General features: G+C 42.8%; 2 protein-coding genes across 2 annotated transcripts; one reads left to right on the forward strand and one right to left on the reverse strand.

Annotated features, from left to right (window-relative positions):
* The first annotated feature begins 3,401 nt into the window (after positions 1 to 3,401).
* Positions 3,402 to 17,717, forward strand: E2F5 (E2F transcription factor 5). The gene is made up of 9 exons (XM_079300390.1): positions 3,402 to 3,635; positions 9,085 to 9,194; positions 9,886 to 10,047; positions 11,240 to 11,283; positions 13,043 to 13,107; positions 14,031 to 14,298; positions 15,034 to 15,234; positions 15,661 to 15,705; positions 16,984 to 17,717. Exons 1-9 carry the CDS (start codon positions 3,510 to 3,512, stop codon positions 17,091 to 17,093), a joined length of 1,131 nt encoding a protein of 376 aa, XP_079156516.1. The 5' UTR covers positions 3,402 to 3,509; the 3' UTR covers positions 17,094 to 17,717.
* RBIS (ribosomal biogenesis factor) lies at positions 17,675 to 22,817 on the reverse strand. Its single transcript, XM_079300408.1, has 3 exons — positions 22,683 to 22,817; positions 19,315 to 19,431; positions 17,675 to 17,842 (listed from the first exon to the last, which is right to left on the reverse strand). Exons 1-3 carry the CDS (start codon positions 22,785 to 22,787, stop codon positions 17,774 to 17,776), a joined length of 291 nt encoding a protein of 96 aa, XP_079156534.1. The 5' UTR covers positions 22,788 to 22,817; the 3' UTR covers positions 17,675 to 17,773.
* Positions 22,818 to 22,933: the final 116 nt, after the last annotated feature.

The following is a 22,933-nucleotide window of genomic DNA, read 5'->3' on the forward strand; positions in this document are numbered from 1 at the left end:
AAGAGACCTTAAAGATCATCCAGTTCCAACACCCCTGCCATGGGCAGGGACACCTTCCACTAGATCAAGTTGCTCAGAGCCCCATCCTGCCTGGCCTTGAATACTTCCAGAGATGGGGCATTCACAGCTTTTTTGGACAACCTGTTCCAGTGCTTCACCACCCTCACAGTAAGGAATTTTTTCCTATTAGCTAATCTAAGCCTACTGTCTTTCAGTTCAAAACCATTCTCCCTTCTCCTGTCACAACATCCCCTTGTAACTACTCCATCTTTCTTGTACCTGAAAACATGTTTAATCAACCACTGTTGAAAAATGTGCAACTTAGAGTGGCTTTTTGGCAGCATAGTTTGGCTTTCACTTCAGCAAAATGCTTCCTACCAGGCTTTTGAAATAGAGGAGATAAAAACCTAGGAGCTTCTTATAAAACCAAAGCATAAGCCTTATGTTAATATTTTGTTAAACTTGTTTCATGGTGGAGGCTTTACCATTTCAACTGTACTCAGGCATTTACTTCATTTGCTTGTTCTCAGAAGATCATAAACTGTTACTGACCTACCCCCTCCTCTGAAGCATTTTCATGCTGCTGTAGTAAAGGGATCCCTGAGCAGTAAAATCACAGGGATACACTGGTGGAGCTGCAGGTGGAGCTGCTTCCTCTCCCCTTGCACTTTGCAGTAACTGAAGCTCCTGTTGCTCCAGTGACTGTAACAGCCCCTAAGCTGACTTTACCATCAGCTACTCAGAACCCAGGCTTTAGCACATTGGCACAGTGTAACTGATGAGCCATGTTGGTGCCCAGCAGCCCTGTAAAAGGTTTGTTTTTTTTTAGTGCTAGGAATAACCCTAGCTTTGGGGAACTGGGAATATTAGTCACCAGCCAACTGAATGTGAGCCAGCCAAGTCCAAACAACATCCTGGCCTGTATCAGTAACAGTGTGTCCAGCAGGAGCAGGGAGGTCATTCTTCCCCTGTACTCAGCACTGGTGAGGCCACACCTTGATTGTTGTGCCCAGTTCTGTCCCCTCAGTTTAGGAAGGACATTGAGACACTTGAGCACATCCAGAGGAGGCAACAAGGCTGGTGAGGGGCCTGGAACACAAGCCCTGTGAGGAATGGCTGAGGGAGCTGGGGCTGTTTAACCTGGCAAAAAGGAGATTCAGAGATGACCTTATCCTTCCCTACAACTCCCTGAAAGCTGGTTATAATCAGGTGGGGTTGGTATCTTTTTGGCACCAAGAGAAATATAGGTTGGATATGAGGAAAAAGTTTTTCACTGAAAGAGTGATCAAGTACTGGAATGCCTGGGGAGGTGGTGGAGTCACCAACCCTGGGTGTGTTTAAAAAAAGACTGGATGTGGCACTTGGTGCCATGCTTTAGTTGAGGTGTTAGGGCATGAGTTGGATTCAATGATCTTGAAGATCTCTTCCAACCTTGTGATTCTATGTGAGGCCTGCTGGATTTGATAATGAAAGTTTGTTATGTGAAGCAGAGCTTGATACCAGCTGTTTCTTGCTATGAGGTGCTTAAGCGTGGGATGAAAAGGCCTTGAAAACATGGGCACAAGTTGTAAGCAGCAGCCATGGCAGTGAAAACAATGCCTGATGATCAGGGACTAGTCTTTGACAAAGCACAACCTTTAAATCTGGGAACAGACTCTTTGTTTTAAGAATGGAAGTAGCAGTAGCAAAGGGAAAATAAAAAAAACAAAACAGCCCAACAACTGAATAAAGTGCCAAAGTCCCTGCAACAGCCTGGGAAAACAAGCTCCACTCCACTTTGCACAGGGGGAGGTGTGTAGGGCTGGGAATTGTCTAGAGGTTGCATGGTCTTATAAAAGGGTAAAATTCCATATTTGTGGAGGGAACAGAAAGCAGACACCTTCTTCAGCTCTCACCTGACCCATGAAAACACCAGGATTGAGCCATCAGCACTAATGGGGAGGTGTCTGCTCTGTTCTCAGCTAAGGTAGGAGAGAGCTCTTAAGGACTTGGTTGGAATCTGTGCCATCAGTTCATAATATGTAAAAATTAATAGCGGTAATGGTTAAGATGTAAGAACATCTCTAGGATATAAGAACAAACTCTATCAGTTCTCTAAAGGCAGAAGAATTACTTCTTACTCTTGTGCTCTATTTGGTCTGTCCACAGTGTGTGAGGGAAATGCTCACCTGGAACACTGTTCAATAGTACTTTCATGGATATCATTGGTGCAGGAATCTCACACCACTTCAGAGTGCTTTTCTGTCATGTTGATCAAGTGTTTCCTGGGGCACTTCTTTTTTCTTTGCTTATTATTTGACCAAGCAACACTTTGGGTGAAGTAATTGAATACCTGGAATGCACCAGGAAGTTAAAAGAATTTGTTCTTACCCTGATTCAATGTCTTAATTTCTCCTCTGAGTTTTAACTCCAAAATTGTTTTGAAATTTATATTCTGATTGTATCATATGGAGTTTTTAACAGTTTTAACATAAATTCTTTATATTGCTTTCTCTTGGCTCACGAATTTCATATTACAGTACTTGGGAAAATGCATGTTAGTAGTGCTTGGACCGCTTGTTTTTCTTGCACATGACTCCATCTTTGCACTGTTTCACTCTTTATGCATACATGGCTTCCCTAGAGCCTTTTAATAAGTGTTTAAATAATTTTTACCTTCAAAATGGTAAAATTATAAAGATATGGAGAAAGCTGTACCAGATTTACAAATTCCAACCCAGCATGACTGAAAAAATATACCTTAATAAAAGAAATAAATACAATAAATTAAATTAAATAAAAATATAAACAAAATGTGAACACTGGCCCTCTCAGATGCAAGGCATACTCTCGTGCATTAATCATGACAATTTAAAATCAATTCCATTGTTAGACTTTGTTTTCATTTCCCGACTAGAGAATAACCTGTTTCAGTCAACACCGAGTACGGAACCAAGAAACCCTTGCGTTGCGGCCAGGGCACGGTGCTGCAGGTGCGGCGAGTGCGGCCCCGCTCGGGCTGTGGCGGCTGCGGCTGCGGCTGCTGCGCCGCCAGGGCACCGCGCTCCTGGCCACGGCTGCCGGCGGCTCTGCTCCGCTTCACCTGCACCCCCGCAGTATGGACTTTAAAGCTTCTCTGCCGTTAGTCGATGGTAACTGTGCCCCTGGCCTGGCCAGTGTGCAACGTGTGTGTTTTTATATCAAATGCAAACAGTGAAATGAACGACAAGGAGCTATCGAGGCGGGGACAGCCAGGCTCACGGGACGTACTGGCGGCCTCCAGGCCTGCGCTCCCCGTGCTGGGGCCGGGAGCGAGAGCCCGGAGCGGCCGCGCCAGCCGAGCGCGCTCCCCCTCCGCAGGGCAGGGCGCCGGGCCCGGCCCCGCCGCAGCCCCGGCCGCGCCGCGCCGTGTCCAGGCAACGGCGGCGGCGTCACTTCCTGCGGCCGCCCCTCCGCCGCCGCGCTGGGCCGGGGGCCGCGCTCCCGCTCGGGCCGTTGCGGCGGTCGCGACACGTGGCCCCGCCGGCGGCATGGCCGCGGCGGCCGAGGCGGCGGGCGGCGGCAGCAGCCGCCACGAGAAGAGCCTGGGGCTGCTCACCACCAAGTTCGTGTCGCTGCTGCAGGAGGCCAAGGACGGCGTGCTGGACCTCAAAGCGGTGCGAGGGCGGGGGGCGGCCGGCGGCACCGGCGGGCACAGGGCCGGCCGCAGCGCGGGGCCGGGCGGGGCCGCCCGCTCCCTCCTCCCGTCCTTCCCTCCTTCCTTCCCTGCGGCCCGCCCGGCGCGGCGGGGCCTCTCCCGGCCGCTGACGGCTGCGGCTGCCCGGGGATGGCTGACAGCCGCCGCGGTCGGCTAAAATACGCGTTTCGGCTCTTTATTAAGGGGTGCAAGGGCTGCCGTGCGCTAACTTGCTGAGAGTGGTCTTGCTATACCCTGTTCTGGGCTCCTCAGTAGAAGAAAGACACGGAGGTGCTGGACAGGGTCCAGCGAAGGGCTACAAAGATGATGCGAGGTCTGGAGCATCTGTTGTACAAGGAGAGACTTCGGGAGCGGGGCGTGTTTAGTCTGGAGAAGAAAACACTGAGAGCAGGTCTCATCAGTGCGTGTATATATATATATCTTATAGGTGCATGCTGCCAGACTCTTTGGTGGTGCCCAGTGATAAAAAGAGGAGAAATGGCCATAAACTAAAGCACAAGAAGTTTCACCTTAAGTTCTCTGCGTTACGGGTGGCAGAGCACTGGAACAGGCTGCCCAGGGAGGTCGTGGTGTTTCTATATCTGGAGACATTCAAAACCCACCTGGATGAGTTCCTGTGCACCTGCTCCCGGAGACCCTGCTTTTATGGGAGTTGGAGTAAATTATTTCCAGAGGTCCCTTTGTGCTCTAACAATTCTGTGATTTTTTTTCACTGCCCTAAGTTACTCCCTGCACAGATTCAGTGTGTGAGCTGCTGTTTAAACCTGTTTCTTGCTCACCCTCCTCCTTTTAGCAAGAGAAAGTGATGTTGAAAACAGACCATTATATAGTTTCTATTATGTGTGAACAAAACAAGCTGAATTGGGATATGAGTGACAAGTTATTGTCACCCAGCTCTGCAGCCAGCTTCTGCCTCCAAGGCTTGAGGGCATTGAGCAGCAGCAGCTGGAGCATCTCCAGTGATGCCCTGGGACCAGCCCACCTTGGCAAGGTCCTTGTGCCAGGAGGTGCCACTGTCACTTGGCACTGTGTCCTGCCAGTTCCCTGGAGCGTGCTGCTGCTCTGGCCCAGGAGCTCAGCCCCTCTGGGCTGTAGGGTGTGCAGTGCAGTGCAAAGGTGTGTTAACCTAACTGGTTAAGGTCATCAGTGAACAGCTGAGGTGTTAGCAAAGTGTGACAAGAGGCTGGCTTGGTGCTCTGCTTAAAGTCCTTTCTGGAAAACTGACCTATCTTTTGATTGCTCTAAACAGGCCCCAGGGGGCGAATGGTGTTCTCAGAGCTTTTTTTGTGCACCCCTGTTCAGGTCACTTTGTTGATGTTACTGTGCCTTGTGAATCTTCAGGGTGAATAGGGAAGGACACTCATAGGTTTTATATTCCTCATTTAGTTATGCTGTGGTCTGGAAAAGTTGGTGAGCTCCTCAGTATTAGCTGCCTCTTTATCTAGCCAAACAGAATGAAGATGTCCAGATCTTTGGGATTGTTGTGCAGCTTCCTTTATTGTCTGTCATGTCTGAGAGATGTTCCACGTCAACACCTTTAAGTGTCTCCCTGCTGGCTAGTATTGACTGTCTCATGTTGTGCTGCAGGTATCTCTGTAGCAAAACCAGCACTAGAAAGGAAATAAAATTTGAAAACAGGTGAACTTCCAACTTTGTGATTTAGCAATTGAGAAGGAAAATCTGTTCTATGGGACATTTTCTGATGATCTTTAATATCACTATTATTACTACTACTACTACTATTATTATTATTATTGTTAATAATGCTATTGTTATTGTTATTAGTTTAGCAGGCTGTAAGAGGAAGCTGTAAAAATGTTTTAGTGCTGGACGCTTCTGTGCTAACATCTCAGAAGTTATGAGAGTGGAAGTGAGAATTTTCTTTACTTGAAATTAGAATCTTGCATTTACTTTAAAATCAAGCAGCTATTCCAACATAATGACATATTTGTCACAGAATAGCCCTGTATAAAGAAATCTAATTATGGCATTAAATTTTAAACACTAAGGGATGATATAGAAGGGGAAAAAAAGAAATTCTATTTGCAGCAACCCATGAATTGCAGGGAAGAGAGAAAAAGAGCAAGATGATGCATAAGGGATAAACCACTTGAATGGATGCTGTTCATAGTGTACAATACTTCTGCCCTAATTTCTAAGTGGGATTTGTTTCTAGCAGAATACCATCCGTGCTCTAATGATGGTTTAGTGTTTCTGATCATCAGTGCAAAATATGAGATATTCTAAAATGTACTTGTTTTAGGAGTGTACTGGTCAGGGGCAAATAACTGCCTCACATTTACTGTACTCCACAGAAGAAGAAAGATCCTATTAGATTTTACATTCCCTTAGTGTTTATGTTGCAATGACATTCAGTACTTTTACATCCAATTTGACAAGAGCGCCATTCAATTTAAAACTCTCAGCAAACTGTTGACGGCCCTCTTGGGGAGAAATTGTCGTGTGGTGCAGGCAGAGTTCAGAAGAGGCAGGACCTCTTTCCTTTGACACAGGGAGAGAGCAAGTGGGCTGTGCTGGCTCCTGTGCTTTGTTAAGGTTCTCAGTAATGACTCTGCCACCATGCTCTGTCCAGTTCCTCTGCTCTCTAGGGCTACACAGCACATTAGCAGCTCATGATTTTTGCTGCCTTTTGTCAGCTCCCAGGGAGCAAACAAGTTGGGGGCTACAAACTCTCAATTCCCCTTTTCCTGACCTTTCTTTCTTATTTCTGGGCATGTCTGTGTCTGTGCATGCCTGCAGCTGAACCTGTGCTGGACAGTGTCTTTTCTGTATGCTGCACAATCAGAATGTACACAGAACCATAGCTCTGTGCTTTGGTACTTAATTCCAGCTCTGAACCTGTCTATGAGACACTGTGAGTGCTTGGCTTGAATACATACTTAATCAAAGTATGAGGGGATGTTAGGAGGAATAATGGTAGAGTCCAGCAGATGAACATTAGAAAGATTTTATGAAAGAGCTCCGATTGTGGAAGCTACATCCACCCATGTTAGTAGGGCCACTGTTGCAGATGTCCCTTTCTTGACACAAGCTGAGAAGAGATGACTTTTAACAGTGTTTTTGACTAAAGATTTTTCTTAGGAAGCTCTTTTAATTATTTAAATTATTAGTGAATGGTTTATGTGGAGGACTGAACTTCATTTCTGATCCATGTACCTGGCAGAAGGTATCACACTGATAACTGCTAGAACGTCACAGAGGAACTTCTCAATTGCTTTTTAAAATATCTGTGAAATTTTAAAAAGATAATTAGATTACAAGGTCTGTTCCAGAAAGCTAGTGAATGTCTGGATTAAACTTCTCAGCTTGGCAACTGGCCCCAGTTTGTGTTGGAACTCTAGTAAGTAGCTGAACTTCATAGCAATGATGGAACTGCATGCAGGCCAGTAAGCCGAATACATATGTAACTGTGTTGTTCATTTTCCTGTGAAATGAGCCTCTGTCCTGGGGATCTGGAGCTGGAGTGGTGAATCTGCTGCTGGTGTTCATGTGCTTTGGGCATACAAAATGCAGTAGCATTTAGAGTGGAACAATTACTTCAACTTAGAAACATTTTAAATTGGACAGTCAGAAAAAGTGACTTTTTTTTTTTGTATCTTAATCTTTGGTTTCATAGCTTCAAAATGATGTACATTGATACCTTTTGCTAGCAGTACAGGTTGAAAATACATTAAGATTATAAAGCATTTATATTTTGTAGACAGGCCTTTGGGAAAATCTCAAGAGGTAATAAAATCTGTCTTCAGAGCAATTTCTTCATCGCTCAAGCCATGAGTGGTAGACTAAGTCCTAGGTCAATATGTGGAGCAGTGGGAAAAAAGCAGAAAGTTGGAATAGCATCTAAGTGTGTGTTGTCCATTCCTTGCACTGAACTATGTAAACAGCTTGTAGAATAACTGAAGACTGTGAGATGTATGTGGTGCTGATTCAGCATTGTGCAAATGGCATCAGCTCTGTCACTTGCTAAGTTTTTAAGGTTCTCTTGCAGTCCGTGGAAGCAGTGTGTACATATGCAGCAAAAATAGCAGTTTAGGATAGCAGGTGCATACCTTCTGAAGTGATCAAAGAGCCAGTTTCCTTGGAGAGAGCTAACTGCACTTTATATGTATTGGCATGCATCTTGTCTTGTTACTTAAGAAAATATTTTAAAAGACTCATACAGAAGACTATACAAAAGATAAATTAAGCTAATCTGTCAGTGTTTGGTGGGTACATCACTCTCAAGGAGAAGAAGCAGTGTTTATACTAATCTCCATTTTTTCATTTTATCCTTTCAACTTTATTTCAGTAGCAAAAGTAATTGTACCATTAGGCAAAGAAATTTGGTTTTCATTCCAGGTTATGGTTGTCTCGAGCTGTACCATTCTTTCATATATGCTGCTTACAAAAAGTGTACATTTAATTTGGAACAAACTGAAATAAATAATTCTGTTCCTCTAGTAGAAATTATTTGATTTATGCATTAATTCAAATTCAGAACTTTGAAATTTGCATACCCTTCTCTTTATTTTTCTTCTCTTTTATTTGTTTAATACATACAATCCCATGTAATCATTGTATTTAAGTGTCCCCACTAACTACAGAGTCAGTCTTCTCTCTACTTTTCCTTCTTTTAGTGAGTATTCTTTGAACTTGAGCTGCATTTCAGGTGTGGGAGGCATGACTAGCCCATTTGCTTATTTTATCTAAACTGCACCAGTTACACAAAAGTCACCACGGAGAGAAAGAAGTCAGGCATGAAGGGCTTTTCTGGGAGGGGTGAGGTGTGACAGCCTCAGGCCCTGCACAGCTGGCTGTGTCAGCAGCTCCCTGGCAGCTGTGCCAGGGTCTACGCGTGATCTGTCAGGGTGACAGATCCAGTGAGCCCTGTGCCCTGTGAGAGCCATTTGTGCAAGGACAATGCTGGCCTGAAATACTGCAGCTCTCCTGCAGCCACTTTGTGGAATTGCAGCCCTGTTCCGTATCCTGGCACCGCTGAATCCAAACAAAGGCTGTAATTCCTCCAGTGCCAGTGGCAGGAATGATAAACTCAGTATGTCCTTGGCAGGGTGTTGCTGCCTGCCTTCCATACCTTTCCCTGCCCTCCAGAAAGCGCCTGGCAGGCTCCTCCATACAGTTGAATAAGCTGCAGATACTGACCACAGTCTTTGTGACCTGTGAGCTCCCCTCTTTTGGGGGTTGTCCTGCTGGCCTTCAGCCAGGAGACTGCTCCCTGGGCTTTGTAGCACCAGGAGCAGGTGCTGAACTTCAGAATTCATGATGGTATCTGGCTCTTGAAGAGTGGAACCTTCTCCCTTCCAAGTTATGTTAGGTGGCATTTTTCCAAGGGAGTGGCTTAACTGTCTTTCCCTTGGCGTGCAAGGTGCTGATACTTGTTCTCCCCACAGGCTGCTGATACCCTTGCTGTGAGGCAGAAGAGAAGGATCTATGATATCACCAACGTTCTGGAGGGCATTGATCTCATTGAGAAGAAGTCAAAAAACAGCATTCAGTGGAAGTAAGTGATGTCAGTTGTGCAAATTTTCTCATGCCTAAGAGCAACAAAAATTGCCTCTTTCTACTTCTTCTGACACCCTAAAATTAACATTGTGCTAATCAATGAGCGATATGATGTTGTAGAAGTACAATAAGGCTGCAAATGAACTGCATTTTTCCCCCTTTAACTTGTGTCTGTGATAAAATCAAGTTTAATGCACATAGAAGAGAAATTTTCAGAAAACTTGTAGTGCTACTTTATAACTAGCACCTCTAGTTGAAAAATTCACCTGGAATTAATCTGTGAGGGGTGTCAGAACATACTACCTGTCTCCACCTTCCTGCCCTACTACAGTCACTACCTATTTTCACTTAGGTCTCTGAAGGTAAAAGCTCAAGAAAAGAATTATAGGGGAAGGAGGTAGGCCCTTCCAAACAGTGCAAACAGAAAAAAAAAACCTGTATTCCAAAAGAAGATAAACTTTTGTAGAGGGAAATTGTAAATTTGATCTGAAGTTAAGAATTTTCATTTTCCTGTCAAAACATTACTGAGAGGTTACATGCTCATTTCCTTCATACTGAATATTAGTACATTTTCCAAATGACAATTTAGACTATTATTAAGACTATTAAAAATAGTCTTAAGAAATTATCATTGGATGATTGCTTTAGATATTCATTTGTTATTTCATGAACCCTTATCCCTTTTTAAGAGGAGTAGGTGCTGGCTGCAATACAAAAGAAGTCATAGACAGGCTGAGGTATCTGGAAGCTGAAATTGAAGATTTAGAGCTAAAAGAAAAAGAATTGGATCAGCAGAAACTGTGGCTTCAGCAAAGTATCAAGAACGTCATGGATGACTCTACAAACCACCAATATCCTTTTAAATTAATTGTGTGCATTTTGGAACTAAAATTAAAGCAACAGTTCAAGTAGGTAATGCATAAAGCATAATGTAACTCATTTTATCCTGAAGCAAGGTAAGGCAAATATTTTTCAGGTTTTGCTTCAACAAAAGAAGACATAAATCTTATTTACATGACTTCTTAGCTACTATGATTAGTAACATGAAAATATTTTAACATTTATATGTACAGCAGTAACTATTAAGTCAATAGTATAATCCTAGTGTCTTACTTGAAATCAGTTATATTGCCTTCCAGAACTTGAATTTATATTTTGTTACCAGTGCTTTACATGAATCTTTTTTGTTGCTTCATTCTTTTGAAAAGATTAAGCTATCACCCAAAGATAAGTGGAATTAACAAAGTCCTGAGGCTTCTTGAGGTTCAAACTGGAAAAAAAAAATCGTGTATATAAATACCAGAGAGTTCCAGCTGCATTGCTTGTAAACATGTGTTTATCTGTATTGCAAAATAGATGTCTGAGAATGGGAGCAGGACAGTGTCCCTCTTATCTATAGCACTATTGATAAGTACTTCAAAATTACTGGAGTTTCTGTTCAGAAACTGTTTCTGTAAAATGGATTTAGTAGCACAGGAGATTGAAGTTAAATGTTAGGAGAAACATTTGGTAGAGCTAGCACTGAAATTGATCCCCCAGGGAGGTGGTGGAACATCTGTCAGTGAAGGTTTTGTAGAAGAGGAAAGACAAACATCTGTTTGGAATGTCTGAACAGTGAATTGGTCCTACCTTTAGGCAGAGGAATGGCAGATGAATTATGAAGTTCCCCTCAGCAGTATTTTGGTGTGATTCTGGGAAATGCTGGTACATACCTGAATTCTGTATTGTCAAATTAGCAAGGTAAATAGTATTCTTCAAAACAAGATTTTACATGTTCTCCTTTCTAAGAAGAGTCCTTCTCATTCAAGCTACACAACTATTTTTCTATTTATATTTTTTTGCTGATACATGCATTTTCTTTAAAACACAGAACTCGTTATTTGTAACAAGCCATTCTGAAAATCAAAAATAATGCCTTGATTACACCTCTAACAATAATAATAACATTATAGTTTAGGCTCAGTTTAGACAAACTTCTGAAGGGCAGCAAATACCAGTTTTACATTGTTTTAAGAAAGAAAAATGTTCCTTGACATAAATTACATTTTCCTATGTCACCCATGAAGATATCTGCAACTGTTTCAATGGTAAGTTGCTGCTAGGCTGTTTTTTTAAAGTGAGGGATTTCTTGAAAAATAACTTGCTAACTAACCTGCAAGTATTTTGAATTGAGAAGTTTGCAACAGTGATCAGTACTAGGTAGAGGTCTGTCAGTGTTCATGGCTACCAAGTTCTGGCATTTTCTGCTTGTAGTCACAGATTGTATAGCATGGAAGCTCAGCTGGAGTCCTGGTTTTGCATATCTTTTTTGGTATTCATACTTTTCAGCAGCTTGCCACAGGCCATTAGTGGAACCAGAGACAGGACATGTTGGTCCAACCCTCCAAAAAAAACCAGGAAGATCCAAATTTTGTGTAATTTTCTGGTGGTAACTGGCCAGACATAGCTTGTGGTGCTGTATAAATGGAACCAGTGGAAAGTCAATGATGGAGCATTGCTACTCAGTCTAAAGGATTCCTGTATAGGTGGTTTGAAGAAATTGCTGGGAAGTGTTGGCAGAGGTTACTTCCCTTGATATCATCTCCTGATCCTGGTGTACCCAAGGGAAGATTGTTGTTCAGCCTCCAGCTAGGCTCAAAAGATCTTTTCTTTGCCACATGGAAGATTTTTTTAAAAAATAAAAACACAAGATAAGAAAACTACCGCAGAATTTAACTGAAATTAACAGAATTTAACTGCTAGTGAAAGTCAGACATTACAAAAACATGAAGGCACCTGCCATAGTGCTCATATAGTACTTCACCTAAGTGTTTCTTTGGAGGCAGAGAAAGAAAAGTTATGGACAAAGAGGAAATTATGTGCAGATAGGCAGTATTGTGCCAGTGCTGTGCATATAACTGTGGTCCCCAGTTTTAACCAACACTTTCTAATGTGCACAGTAAGCCACAGAGGAGTGTGACAGACAGCTGTTACATCCCAGTTGTATGTGCTGTGGAAGCCATGAGCTTAGATACTTGGAAATGCTGGCACTGAAGATGAACATTAATACTTCTTCTTCCTTCTCTTAAATCTCTGTAATACCACCATTCATCAAATTCATAAAGTGAGCTATACCAGAGAGCTGGTTTAGCTGAAGTCATATGAGGAACAGCTGAGGGAGCTGGGGTTGTTTAGCCTGCAGAAAAGGAGGTTCAAGGGAGACCTTATCACTGCTTACAAGTACCTGAAAAGAGGCTGCAGCCAGGTGGGGGTCAGTGTCTTCTCCCAGGCAATCAGTGACAGGACAAGAGGACATGGCCCCAAGCTGCACCAGGGAGGTTCAGGCTGGATATCAGGAAAAATTTCTTCAATAAGGGATGGTTAAGCATTGGATCAGACTGCTCAGGAAGGTGGTGGAGTCACTACCCATGGAGGTATTCAAGAAACAACTGGACATGAAACTTAGTGCTATGGTTTAGTTGACAAAGTAGTGATCAGCCAAAGGTTGGACTCGATGGTCTTTTCCAGCCAAAATGATTCTTTGATTCTGTGAAAAAAGGAACTAGTTAAATATTTTCACCTTATGTTATGTATCCAGCTAGAAGACAAATGGGTAAAGAACATGGTAAATCTTGTAAGAAAAGGTTTTTGCAACTACGATACAAGTATTGGAATTGTGTGATTTATACTATGCAGTATACTTGGATCTTAGAGGGACTACACATGGCCTAACACAAGTTTATATATGCTAAATTACACAGTACTTTAAGTGGCCTTAGAGAATTTCCAGAATTTATTTGAGTGGATACTATACAAGACTTAAGAAAAATATACTTAACACTTTCTTAAAAATTGCTGTTTTACCAGGAGATACACTTCTAGCAATTCAAGCACCTTGTGGTACGCAGTTAGAAGTACCTAGACCTGAAATGGTATGTACTGGTTTCTTGTTTACCTAGGTGTTCTAGAGCAATAGCAGCAAAGAAGAGCTGGTTTAGAGCAGAGAATTTCTCTCTATCCATGTACACGAGGAGGACAGAAAGGATTAGGATTGTTTCAGTTGAGAAGACAGAGGCTGGACAGAAAAAAGTGGATTTTGTACACTTTGATATACTAATGGTAACCCTGCCTTCTATTAAAAACAAAATACACAAGTGGATTTCTTCTGTCTTGCTTTTATACATTGCAGCTTTCAAAATAATGTATAGTTGTTATTCTCTTGAGAACTTGGTGGCTTTTATGTGTCAAGTTTCTCTGTTACATTGTTAAAATGGATCTCCTGTGAAAAAGCCTTTCGGATTTAGTTCTGATGTAATTTAGATTTAGTCTTATGATACTAGACTGGATAGGAAACAAGGTTGCAATATCACTTTAGTCAAAAGGATTAAATTGGCAAGATTAAAGTAGGAGGCCAAATTATTTACTTCTGTCCATCTTTAACTTTTTTTTTTTTATTGTTGTTGCAGTGCTTGGTTTTAAATAGTGTTTACATAGTTGGGAGAGAGCATTCTATGAAGCATGGTAGCCACTGTATTTATAGAAGGCTGAAATTCACCTGAGAAGTTTCACAAGCTATTTTTAGTGAGGCTAAGCACAGTCTAATATCAGTAAAAGCATCCAAGGCTAGAGCCATGAAGCTGATCAATGGTACTGTCTTTGTCCATCTCTGCTGAAATCAATTCAGGCAATGGTAAGGTTCTTGCAGGACCTAAGTTAGCAGCTGTGATGTTGGATCTTGTTGGGTTTTTTTTGTTCTTGTTGTTGAGGACTAAAACAGCTGATCTTAGTCTTCATCACTTTGCCCAGTTCCAAGTTCTCAAGGAACAGTAACTTTTGTAATACACCATCTTTACAGGGACAGAATGGACAGAAGAAATACCAGATCAATCTTAAAAGTAATTCAGGACCTATCAATGTGCTGCTTATAAATAAGGAATCGAGCTCCTCCAAGCCCACAGTGTTTCCGGTTCCTCCACCTGATGACCTTGCACAGCCCCCATCTCAGCCTGCAGCTCCAGCAACTCCACTCAAACCAGCTGCAGCTCCTGCAAATCCCCCAGAACAACAGGACCCGAGCCAAGGACAGGAGTTACCGCCAACAGCAGTTGCGGACGCGCCATCAGGTGGATCCAGGGGTTTTCCTACCTCTGATGAGTCAGGGAGGAAGGCAGCTGGAGGGAAAGAAAGTGTTAAGAAAGGTGGTAGACAAATTAAAGGTCATAGGCTAGCAGCTGTTCATTAAAAAACTACTCCAGGGGCTTAGTACCAGCTCTCAGGAGGTTAGAGACACCTCTTCCTCTTCTGTCTGGTGAAACAGATGCCTCACTCACATCTTGCCATCTTACACTGAACAGGTTTTGGATATAATCCTGTTAATTGTTCTGAGGTGCTTCTCCAGAATGCATTATGGAGCAAAATTGCAACCTCTTGACAGAGTATATGATCTGAACTTGATTTTACCTAAAATATGATTTTACCTTTTAATGAGGCTGGTAATACAGGCACCAGTTCTAGCTATTGTACCACAGGGTCACTTACCTTCTTCCACACAGCCACATACTAAGAGGCTGCCTGAATATCAAGTATTTTTTTCATAGTAATAGTAAATTAATAATAGGAAAAAAAAATTTAAATGCTGTATTATGACTGTATTTCTGAGGGGTCCTGATTGCCTTTGTTTATAACTTTTAATTAATTTACAATTAATTAAATTGTGCCTGTGGCTGTGGAAAAGGAAGACTCCTCTCACCTGATCCCAGACATTGGCCATGTTCTCCTCAAAAGTCAGAGCCAGGGGCAGGTGCTGTGGGTTCCATTTCACCATAACAGACTAGTAACATGCCTTCCTGTCCATGCAGATGGCAGTGCCCAGCAGGACAGTGCAGCCCCTGCAGCTCCTTACTCCAGCCTTCCAGAGCCAGAGCTGTACCCCAGCCTGTCTGGAGACAGTGCCCAAGCCTCAGCCAGCTCCAGTGACTACCAGAGCTTGCTGCCACTGGATGTCAGCTGTATTCTCAAGCCAAACTCATTTGATATTGCAAAGATGGAGGAGCCTGCAGGTAGGAAGCAGTAGTTCCTGTTTAAGTATTTCACTTGTTCCCTGAGCTCATTTTTGTCACCAAATTACCAATGAGTTACACAGAGGGAAAAACAGGTCTGTTTATCTTCTAATGAAGCCACTGAGCCAGCTCTGAGGAGCATACTAATGTTGAACAAATTTGTTTCTTTGCCACCAAATAAGCTTCAGGTATATGGCTCTTGGGTTTTAAGAGATAAGTGGGAAAAATGTACTGGGGGGAAAAACTGAGGGAGACAAAGGTAAGAATATTTTACATGTACATGGTACAGTATCTCTGCAGCTCCTACACTGCACAAGCCATAGTGTACTTTGCAATTCAGTGTTTTAATGCAAAGAATGTATGACTGCTATAAACAGGTAGTGAAAAACTCCATATACACAAAGCATGTGCTCCTGTCTTTCACAGGAAATATCAGTGGAGATATTATTGATGAACTCATGTCTTCTGATGGTAAGTATTTAGCATCTTTTGTAATAATCACAAGTAGCAGCATGGTTTTTGTGTGAACAGTCCTTAGAAAGCATCTGTTAAATCTGATGCCAAGAGTCAGTATGAAACTGCTTCTCTCCCGTGTTGCCTCCTGTCTCACTCTTGTCTTTGCTCCCCTTTCTATTCCCTTCACCAGTTTTATTTAACAGTCAAAATATGAAAACCTTAATCCAACAAGCACTTACATGCATGAATAACCCACCAGTACTTAATTTAGGGACAAAGAAAGAACAAGCTAATGACTAGACAAGTGTGCCGCCTTAAAATTAAATATGGTTTAATTCTGTTCTGCCTGAAGCTTTGTGCAGGTGCTTTAAGTATTTCAGAACATAGTTCTGGATGCAAACTGATACATGCCCAGCTGTGGTACACTAACAGAACAAATGTCACCCATTTCTGTTCTTGCACATCTTTGGCCATATGAGTGCAGCTGCTACAGAATTCACGTGCTCCCTACCTCTGTGCCACTCTCTCTGAGGCAAGGGGATGAACTCGACTTGTTTTGTTCCTTTTGCCCTATGTTCTGTAAGGCAAATAATCTGTCCCTCAAGCAGACAACCTCAGGGCTCATCCAGAAAGAGATGTGGTTATAAGATCCAAGGGGCAAGATGGGATTATGTGAATGTGTCACTATGTGGTTAACGTGGAAACAGCCTCCACTTCTGAAACAGGGATGACATGCCCAGCTCATGTATACTGTGTTAGAGTTTCTCCAGTGCAGAGTGAGAGCTGAGGCTTCTCTTCTTGCATTCCCCAACAAAGACAGCTTAGAGTCCATGCTTGAAATGCAGTGCACAGACAAACTGCCAGCCTCCACTTCCCTTTCATAAAAATTGAGATAATGCTAAGGTCCTTACTTTTTGAAGGCTGATACATACAATATTGTAACAAGACAAAGGAATATAAATACAAATTATGGCTTTCTGGTTAAAGTTTTCAAAAGCTGCTGTGGAACTCCTTTGCTGCAGAAGAAGAAAGTAAACCCATATTCCACAGCTACCATTCCACCTCAGCAAACTGACTTAAAATACCGAGCAAAAAATAGTAGATACATCACTTAGTACCTTAGTTTGAATGCAGTACAGGTTTTCCTGGTATGTATCCCAGTGAGCTTGTCAGATTATCATTACTATTTTAATTATTAAGACTAACTAACCCTGATGACAGACATACTGAATTATGATAGGGCTGATTTTCCAAAAGTGTTTTAATTTAAACTAAACTATTCCTGCTTTACAGTTTTTCCTCTCTTACGACTCTCTCCTACTCCCGGAGATGACTACAACTTTAACCTGGATGATAATGAAGGAGTCTGTGATCTCTTTGATGTGCAGATACTAAATTATTAGATATTGTGTCAACCAGACTACTTATCTACCTCTAACTGTAACATTCTAGACTTCTTCATAACCTAAGTATTTGAATAATGAATGTATAACTTCTTAGTTCACTGACTCTGGGAGTATATTTCCTTTTGCTTCTTTTAACTACTTCACAAAACAATTCAAGAACAAGAAAAAAAGGGCTCTTATCAAAAATTCTGGCACTTTTTCACCTGAGTGTTTTTCTGTCTAAGCCAATTGTCTGGAGCTTTCTTTAGTAAGAAAAGTGAAAATACTTTATATAGCCATTTGATCATTTTTTAAAAAATGATTAGGCTTCTTGCTCACAATTAACAGCATTTTCTTTGAAGCTTTACTGCCAAGAAGCTTTCTATATTCTTTCCTAATTTTCAAACAATTTTGAAGCTTTCACTGCCAAGCTGAAAAGTGAAGGGTAGCAACTTGAGTTATGCTAAATTTCAGTGAACCAATTTTGTGAAGTGCCTTCTGTTTTAGCACTTTAAGTTTCTCACACTGACTTCTGACATTCCACTTTCCTAGATGTTAGGAAAGGTCTGTTTGTAGTTTGTATTAAAGTGTGCCAATACTTGTATATTAACAAGATTTTTTTAATAAAATTGTGCAAACAAAGCCATCAGTGTTTGTGGTCTTTCATTTCTTGCAAACCCTTCATTGTCCATTGCGCATTACAGCTGAGATAATAAGCTTGTGGCAGCATCCACATTTGCTGGTTCCTCTTCCGCATTTGTGGAAACCTGGGGGGGAAAAAAAAAAGAGTTTCAGTTTAAAGCAGAGAACAATTTATTTTTATTCTGCTTGAAAAAAAAACCCACCAGACTAATAAATACCCATTTGTCCAGAAAATTAATTTGTCTTTTATATATTTAATTTAGGCTGATTTTGCAGTCATACTTCAATAATTTGTGAGATTGAAGGATACACTGAGGTTGAGACATAGGCAGGAAATGCTTTATGCTTTGGGAACATTGTACCAGTAACATAACACACATGGATCAACTGAGACAGGCTCAACTTTTAGTTCACAACTGCTCTCAACAACACATTTGCAACTTTGGAGAAAATACTATTACAACCTGAGTAATTAAATTCAGCAGTCATGTAGAGCCCTACTAGCACAGGAGCAGTGGCACAGTCTGAATTCTTGGAGGAATAAATAACAAGCCAGGAGGGACAGGATCACTGGATCCATCTGCCTTGAAATCCTGGCTTGGCTACATCCTGTGCTGGCAGCACTGTCACTTATGCTTCATTTTTCCCTCAGCCTCTCCTTAAGGTATTTGACACTTGTTTAGTTGCTCTGGCACACTGAGAACTCATGTCCATGTCTCCAAACTCCACCTTCCTCCAACAGCCAGGATGGATTCATCTGCATCTCATCCTGAAGCACTGCTTTCTCTCCCTGAAACTGTGCCTATAGCATCAGTCAGCAGAAAGAGTTTATATGGAGGAGCTTGTCAGGAATTAAATTTAATTAATTCTTGTGCAAGGCTGCAAATAGGCCTGTATTAAAAAAAAGTAGACAAAGGCAAGAGAAACACTGTCTTGAACTTAACTGCTGCAGGCAAAACATCTACTACAGAAATTGCTGTTTCAGGTGTTGGTCCTTCTGATGAGGTAATTGAAGGCTTAGGAATTGGGAACAGAGAGGCAGAACTGTTTGTTTTAAAACACTGTCAGGTGCTTCAGGTAGGGAACAGCCAGGTTCATCCTTACTATGTCTATTCATGTGGAGATAAAAGTTTCAAATCAAGGGGACAGAGCTGGGACTAACTTAAAAGAAGCAATTAGAAATGAGCTAGAATGTAATTTAAAAATATGCTTTTGAAGCCTGCTTCAGCATGGCTACCCACCCTCTTCTCTCTCCAGTAGTTATATAGAATTTTAACATGCTAACCAGGTTTCAGCATTACCACACAAATGAAATTCATAAAATTTATGAAATTCATAAACTGGGGTTTGGCTTTAAAGCAACTGCATGAATTCACAGATTCACAGAATATTCTGAGGTGGAAGGGACTCTCAAGAGTCATCAAGTCCAACTCTTATGTAAATGGCCCTTTACAGGGGTTGAACTCAACACTCTGGTGTTACCAGCACCATGCTCTGACCAACTGAGCCAGCTACCTGCAGCCTTAGAGACACATTATAATGCTTTAAACACACACATTCATTTCACTCTTCTCAGACTTTTACAAAGGGAAATTACCTGCTGAGTCTTCTGAGGTTCTGCTGTGGTACCTTTTGATAGCTGCTGGATTTCTTGCTGAACTTCAGCAAATGCTTTATTTATTGCGCTAACTTTTTCAGCATTTTTAATGTTTATCTGGGAGAGAAAAAAATACACACATTGGTATTTTTAACAAAAATTCCTCTGATGTGAAATTGCCACATTTTTCATGTAGTTATTATGCAGCAAGTGTTGCATGCTTTCCAGTACGTTTTATTGGTTACTTCATTAGGTCATTTAGCTGTGTACTAATAAATTCAAAATTAGGAGTTAAACTTGCTATATTGGAATGGGAGCCCATAGCGATCCAGAAAGAGAACACAGAGAAAACAAAAGTCAGGCTTCACAGGCCCTGCTACACCACCCTCAGCTCCTCTTAGGTGGGGTAAAGAAAGTCTCAGGAAGGGCTGCTTCATCTCTCTGGTGGACTGACCCTGGCTGGACACCAGATAGCCACCAAAGCCACTCCACTGCTACTTTTTTCAGCTGGACAAGGGACAAGAAATATAATGAAAGGCTCATGTGTAGAGATAAGGGCAGGGAGAGATCACTCACCAGTTGCCATCATGGGCAGAACAGACCCAATGTGGGGGGAAAATGAATTTCATTTGTTGTCAAAAGAAACTGCAGAGAAATTTCACCTCTGGCACCTGGAGCACCTCCTCCCCCTCCTTCTCTGACCTCGGTGTCTGCAGAGCTGTTTCTTTTGGAAATTCTCACTCCTCTGTTGTGACTGCTGCTGGTGGTGTGCTTCCTAACTACATCACCCCAGATGGGCTCTGCCTTGGCCAGCAGCCTATCCATCCTGAAGCCAGCTGGCATTGGCCCTTTCAGACACAAGGGAAGCTTCTGGCAGTTTTTCGGGGCCTGTAGCCCCTCAAACCAAATATGATTTGTAAATTATTTTACTATTTTGAATTTCTTCCAGTAGCTTACCTTTCATCATCACACCTTGTATCCTAATTGTTCGTACTATAGGTCTGGCCAACAACATCTACCATGTCTGGCCACAGTATTTAAAGAAACTGTAGCTGTAGCAGAGTGGAATGTGTACCTCTGGGCACCTCAGCCTCTCTTTTAGCCCAAGTCTGTTTTTGTAAGTTATTTTATCAAAGGTTTTGCTTTCAAAGAGGAAGTGCTAGAATATTGACAAGTGTTGCACTTTGGGGACAACTGTCTGTGGTAGAGGAGCAGGGTGGATGCAGCAAAGTAAGAGTCAGCTGCTGCTTCCAAAGTCTGGAAGAGGATCACAGCCAGGTAATGACCTGGCTACATTGCAAAGACTCCAGAAGCACGCTGAAAGGTCTTCAAGCAACCTCAAATTTCAGGATACCTACTGCTATTTCAAAGGCTACCCCTGTAATTCACCTCTTCAGAGCATGTATACAGTAACAATAATTCCATTCTGACTGAGCAGAGAAACCAGCATTGAGAAAGCAGTGGCAATGAGACTGGTACAACAGGCCTACTCAGGTGAACACTTTAACTGGGACAGAGACTGGAGAAATACAGCCCCAGCTCTGATCACAGTGGATAGACTGTTGGTAACATGATGTACAAAGAGCATGTGTTCAATCAGGGCCTGTCACCATCTTCCAGTTTCACAGGGGTTTTAGAAGGTTACTGTCAATTTTAATACATGATATCCTCAGCTACTCAGGCAGGACTCCTCCAAAGAGAGAAGCTCTATAGCTAGCACAGGTATCAGCATCAAAAGTTATCTGAACAATGAGCCATTAGCTATTAATGAATAAATGTATTTCAGTGATTTCCTTTGTGAGCATCTTCCTATACTGTTTAATGATAAGTAAATCACATTAAGCCCAAAGGCTTAATGCATTAAAGAATAAAACACAGCTTAAAACACGGAGAATAAAATTTTACTCCTAATAAGCTTCTGACTTTTCATGAATACGATTTTAAACCTGTTTCTCTCTTCACTATACAGAACAGTCTAGACTAGAAGTTGATGCGACGCCAGCAACATGAAATTGTTTTTTCTGAAGTTTGTTACATTCCTGTCTGTCCACCAGATTAATTCACTGAGTGGCTTTGGCTTGCAGGAGAAAATCTGAAACATCCTTCTTTAAAAGAGCCATTTACTTATGTTTGTCCAGCAGACTGCAACTGCATCAAATGGAAAAAATAAGCAACAATCTGCTTTTATTATTTTTATTAACTGATGCTTTTCCAGAGGGACAGCTGAACTCTTGCAGAACACACACATCAGGATGGAGGCAAGGTTTGAGAAGATACCATATACTGATTCACTGCTCACAATAAGAAAATTCTTGCTTAGATCACCCCAGTCCCTCTTCCTCTGCACTAATCCCTGCTCCATGACCCCTCCTCTGGGCTGTGCTTCTCTACAGACATGAAAATTACATTTTTATTGCTTCTTTGTTTTTCCATTGCTTTAGTATGTTAAATTGGCTCACAGAAGCCTCTACAGAGCATCTATAGCCCATGTGAGAAGCAAGAAAGGGGCAGAGAGGAATTAATAGCAAAACATCCAGCAATGAATATTCCTAGGTCCGTTCACTGCATCTCACTAACAGCTGCTGGATCAGAAAAGGCTCCACCCTTTCTGGTTCTTTCCCATCAAAATGCTTCCCTCTGCATTCATCATTCATTCATTCATTCATTCATTCATTCATTCATTCATTCATTATTAAGTTTGTTCAGCTCACCAACCCAGCATATAAAAATGCCAAATGTATTTTTAATGGCTTTTACTGCTGATTTAGCAAGTTGAGTCACCTAGTGGGTGAAGAGCTCCTGAGCCAGCATCAAGGAGAGCTGTGGGAATATAGCCCAGAGCCTGGTAAAGGGACCAGGAACATGACGGAAAGGCGCAGGACTTCCTCTTGTTCGTTGTACTAACTATGCCCGCTGGTTTGGATCAAGGCATTTTGTTAACTGTACCCTGAAGTACACCCTCAGCGACGCTGCCCATGCAGGCCGGTGAGGGCGAACTGGCGGAGCCGCTGGTGGCCCTTTAGCATGGCATTCCCAGGGACAAGGCGAGACACTGCCAGGCACTTCCCAAACCACACCCCGCAAGCACAGCCGGATGCCTTCTGGGCATACGCCTGCAGATCAGTCAAACGAACTTACTGTGCTTCTCTATTTGCAGATGATACATCCACATACTAACCTAATCTAGGGGTGAAAATCGTGCACTTTGCGGTTTGGTGCCCGGTGGCGCGCTGCCCCTCAAACAGCTCGCTTTAACCGGTTCCGAGCGCGGGGGCGAACGGGAGGAAACCCCGCCGGGCCGAGGCCTCCCGCGGGACCGGGCCCTCCCCGAGGTGGGGCGCTGCCGCAGCCCGGCCAGTGGCACTCACCTGCCTCAGCCCGGAGGTGACGGGCCTTGCCTTGCCCTTCGCCTTGGCCCTGAGCACGCCGCTGCGGGCCATGCGGAACACGCTGCCGCTGCTGCTCTTGCCCATGGCGGCGGCGGCGCGCGGACGAGTGACGTCACACGGCTGTGACGCGGGGAGCTGCCAGTGGCCCCCGGCGCCGCCAGGGGGCGCGCGCCGCCTCAGGTGGGCGCTGTGGAGGCGCAGCGGCGACCGGCGGTGTCCCTGTCCCTGTC

This window comes from Erithacus rubecula, assembly GCF_903797595.1.
Source record: "Erithacus rubecula genome assembly, chromosome: 3".
In the NCBI taxonomy this organism is placed as follows: domain Eukaryota; kingdom Metazoa; phylum Chordata; class Aves; order Passeriformes; family Muscicapidae; genus Erithacus; species Erithacus rubecula.

Excerpts from the sequence above, each read along its gene's own strand:
- RBIS (XM_079300408.1), bottom strand. The coding sequence starts at position 22,787 with ATGGGCAAGAGCAGCAGCGGCAGCGTGTTCCGCATGGCCCGCAGCGGC. Across the intron at positions 19,432-22,682 it reads TCACCTCCGGGCTGAGGCAG|ATAAACATTAAAAATGCTGA; the intron begins GTGAGTGCCACT and ends TTTCTCTCCCAG. Across the intron at positions 17,843-19,314 it reads AACCTCAGAAGACTCAGCAG|GTTTCCACAAATGCGGAAGA; the intron begins GTAATTTCCCTT and ends TTTCCCCCCCAG.
- E2F5 (XM_079300390.1), top strand. The coding sequence starts at position 3,510 with ATGGCCGCGGCGGCCGAGGCGGCGGGCGGCGGCAGCAGCCGCCACGAG. Across the intron at positions 9,195-9,885 it reads AAAAACAGCATTCAGTGGAA|AGGAGTAGGTGCTGGCTGCA; the intron begins GTAAGTGATGTC and ends TCCCTTTTTAAG. Across the intron at positions 15,235-15,660 it reads AAAGATGGAGGAGCCTGCAG|GAAATATCAGTGGAGATATT; the intron begins GTAGGAAGCAGT and ends TGTCTTTCACAG.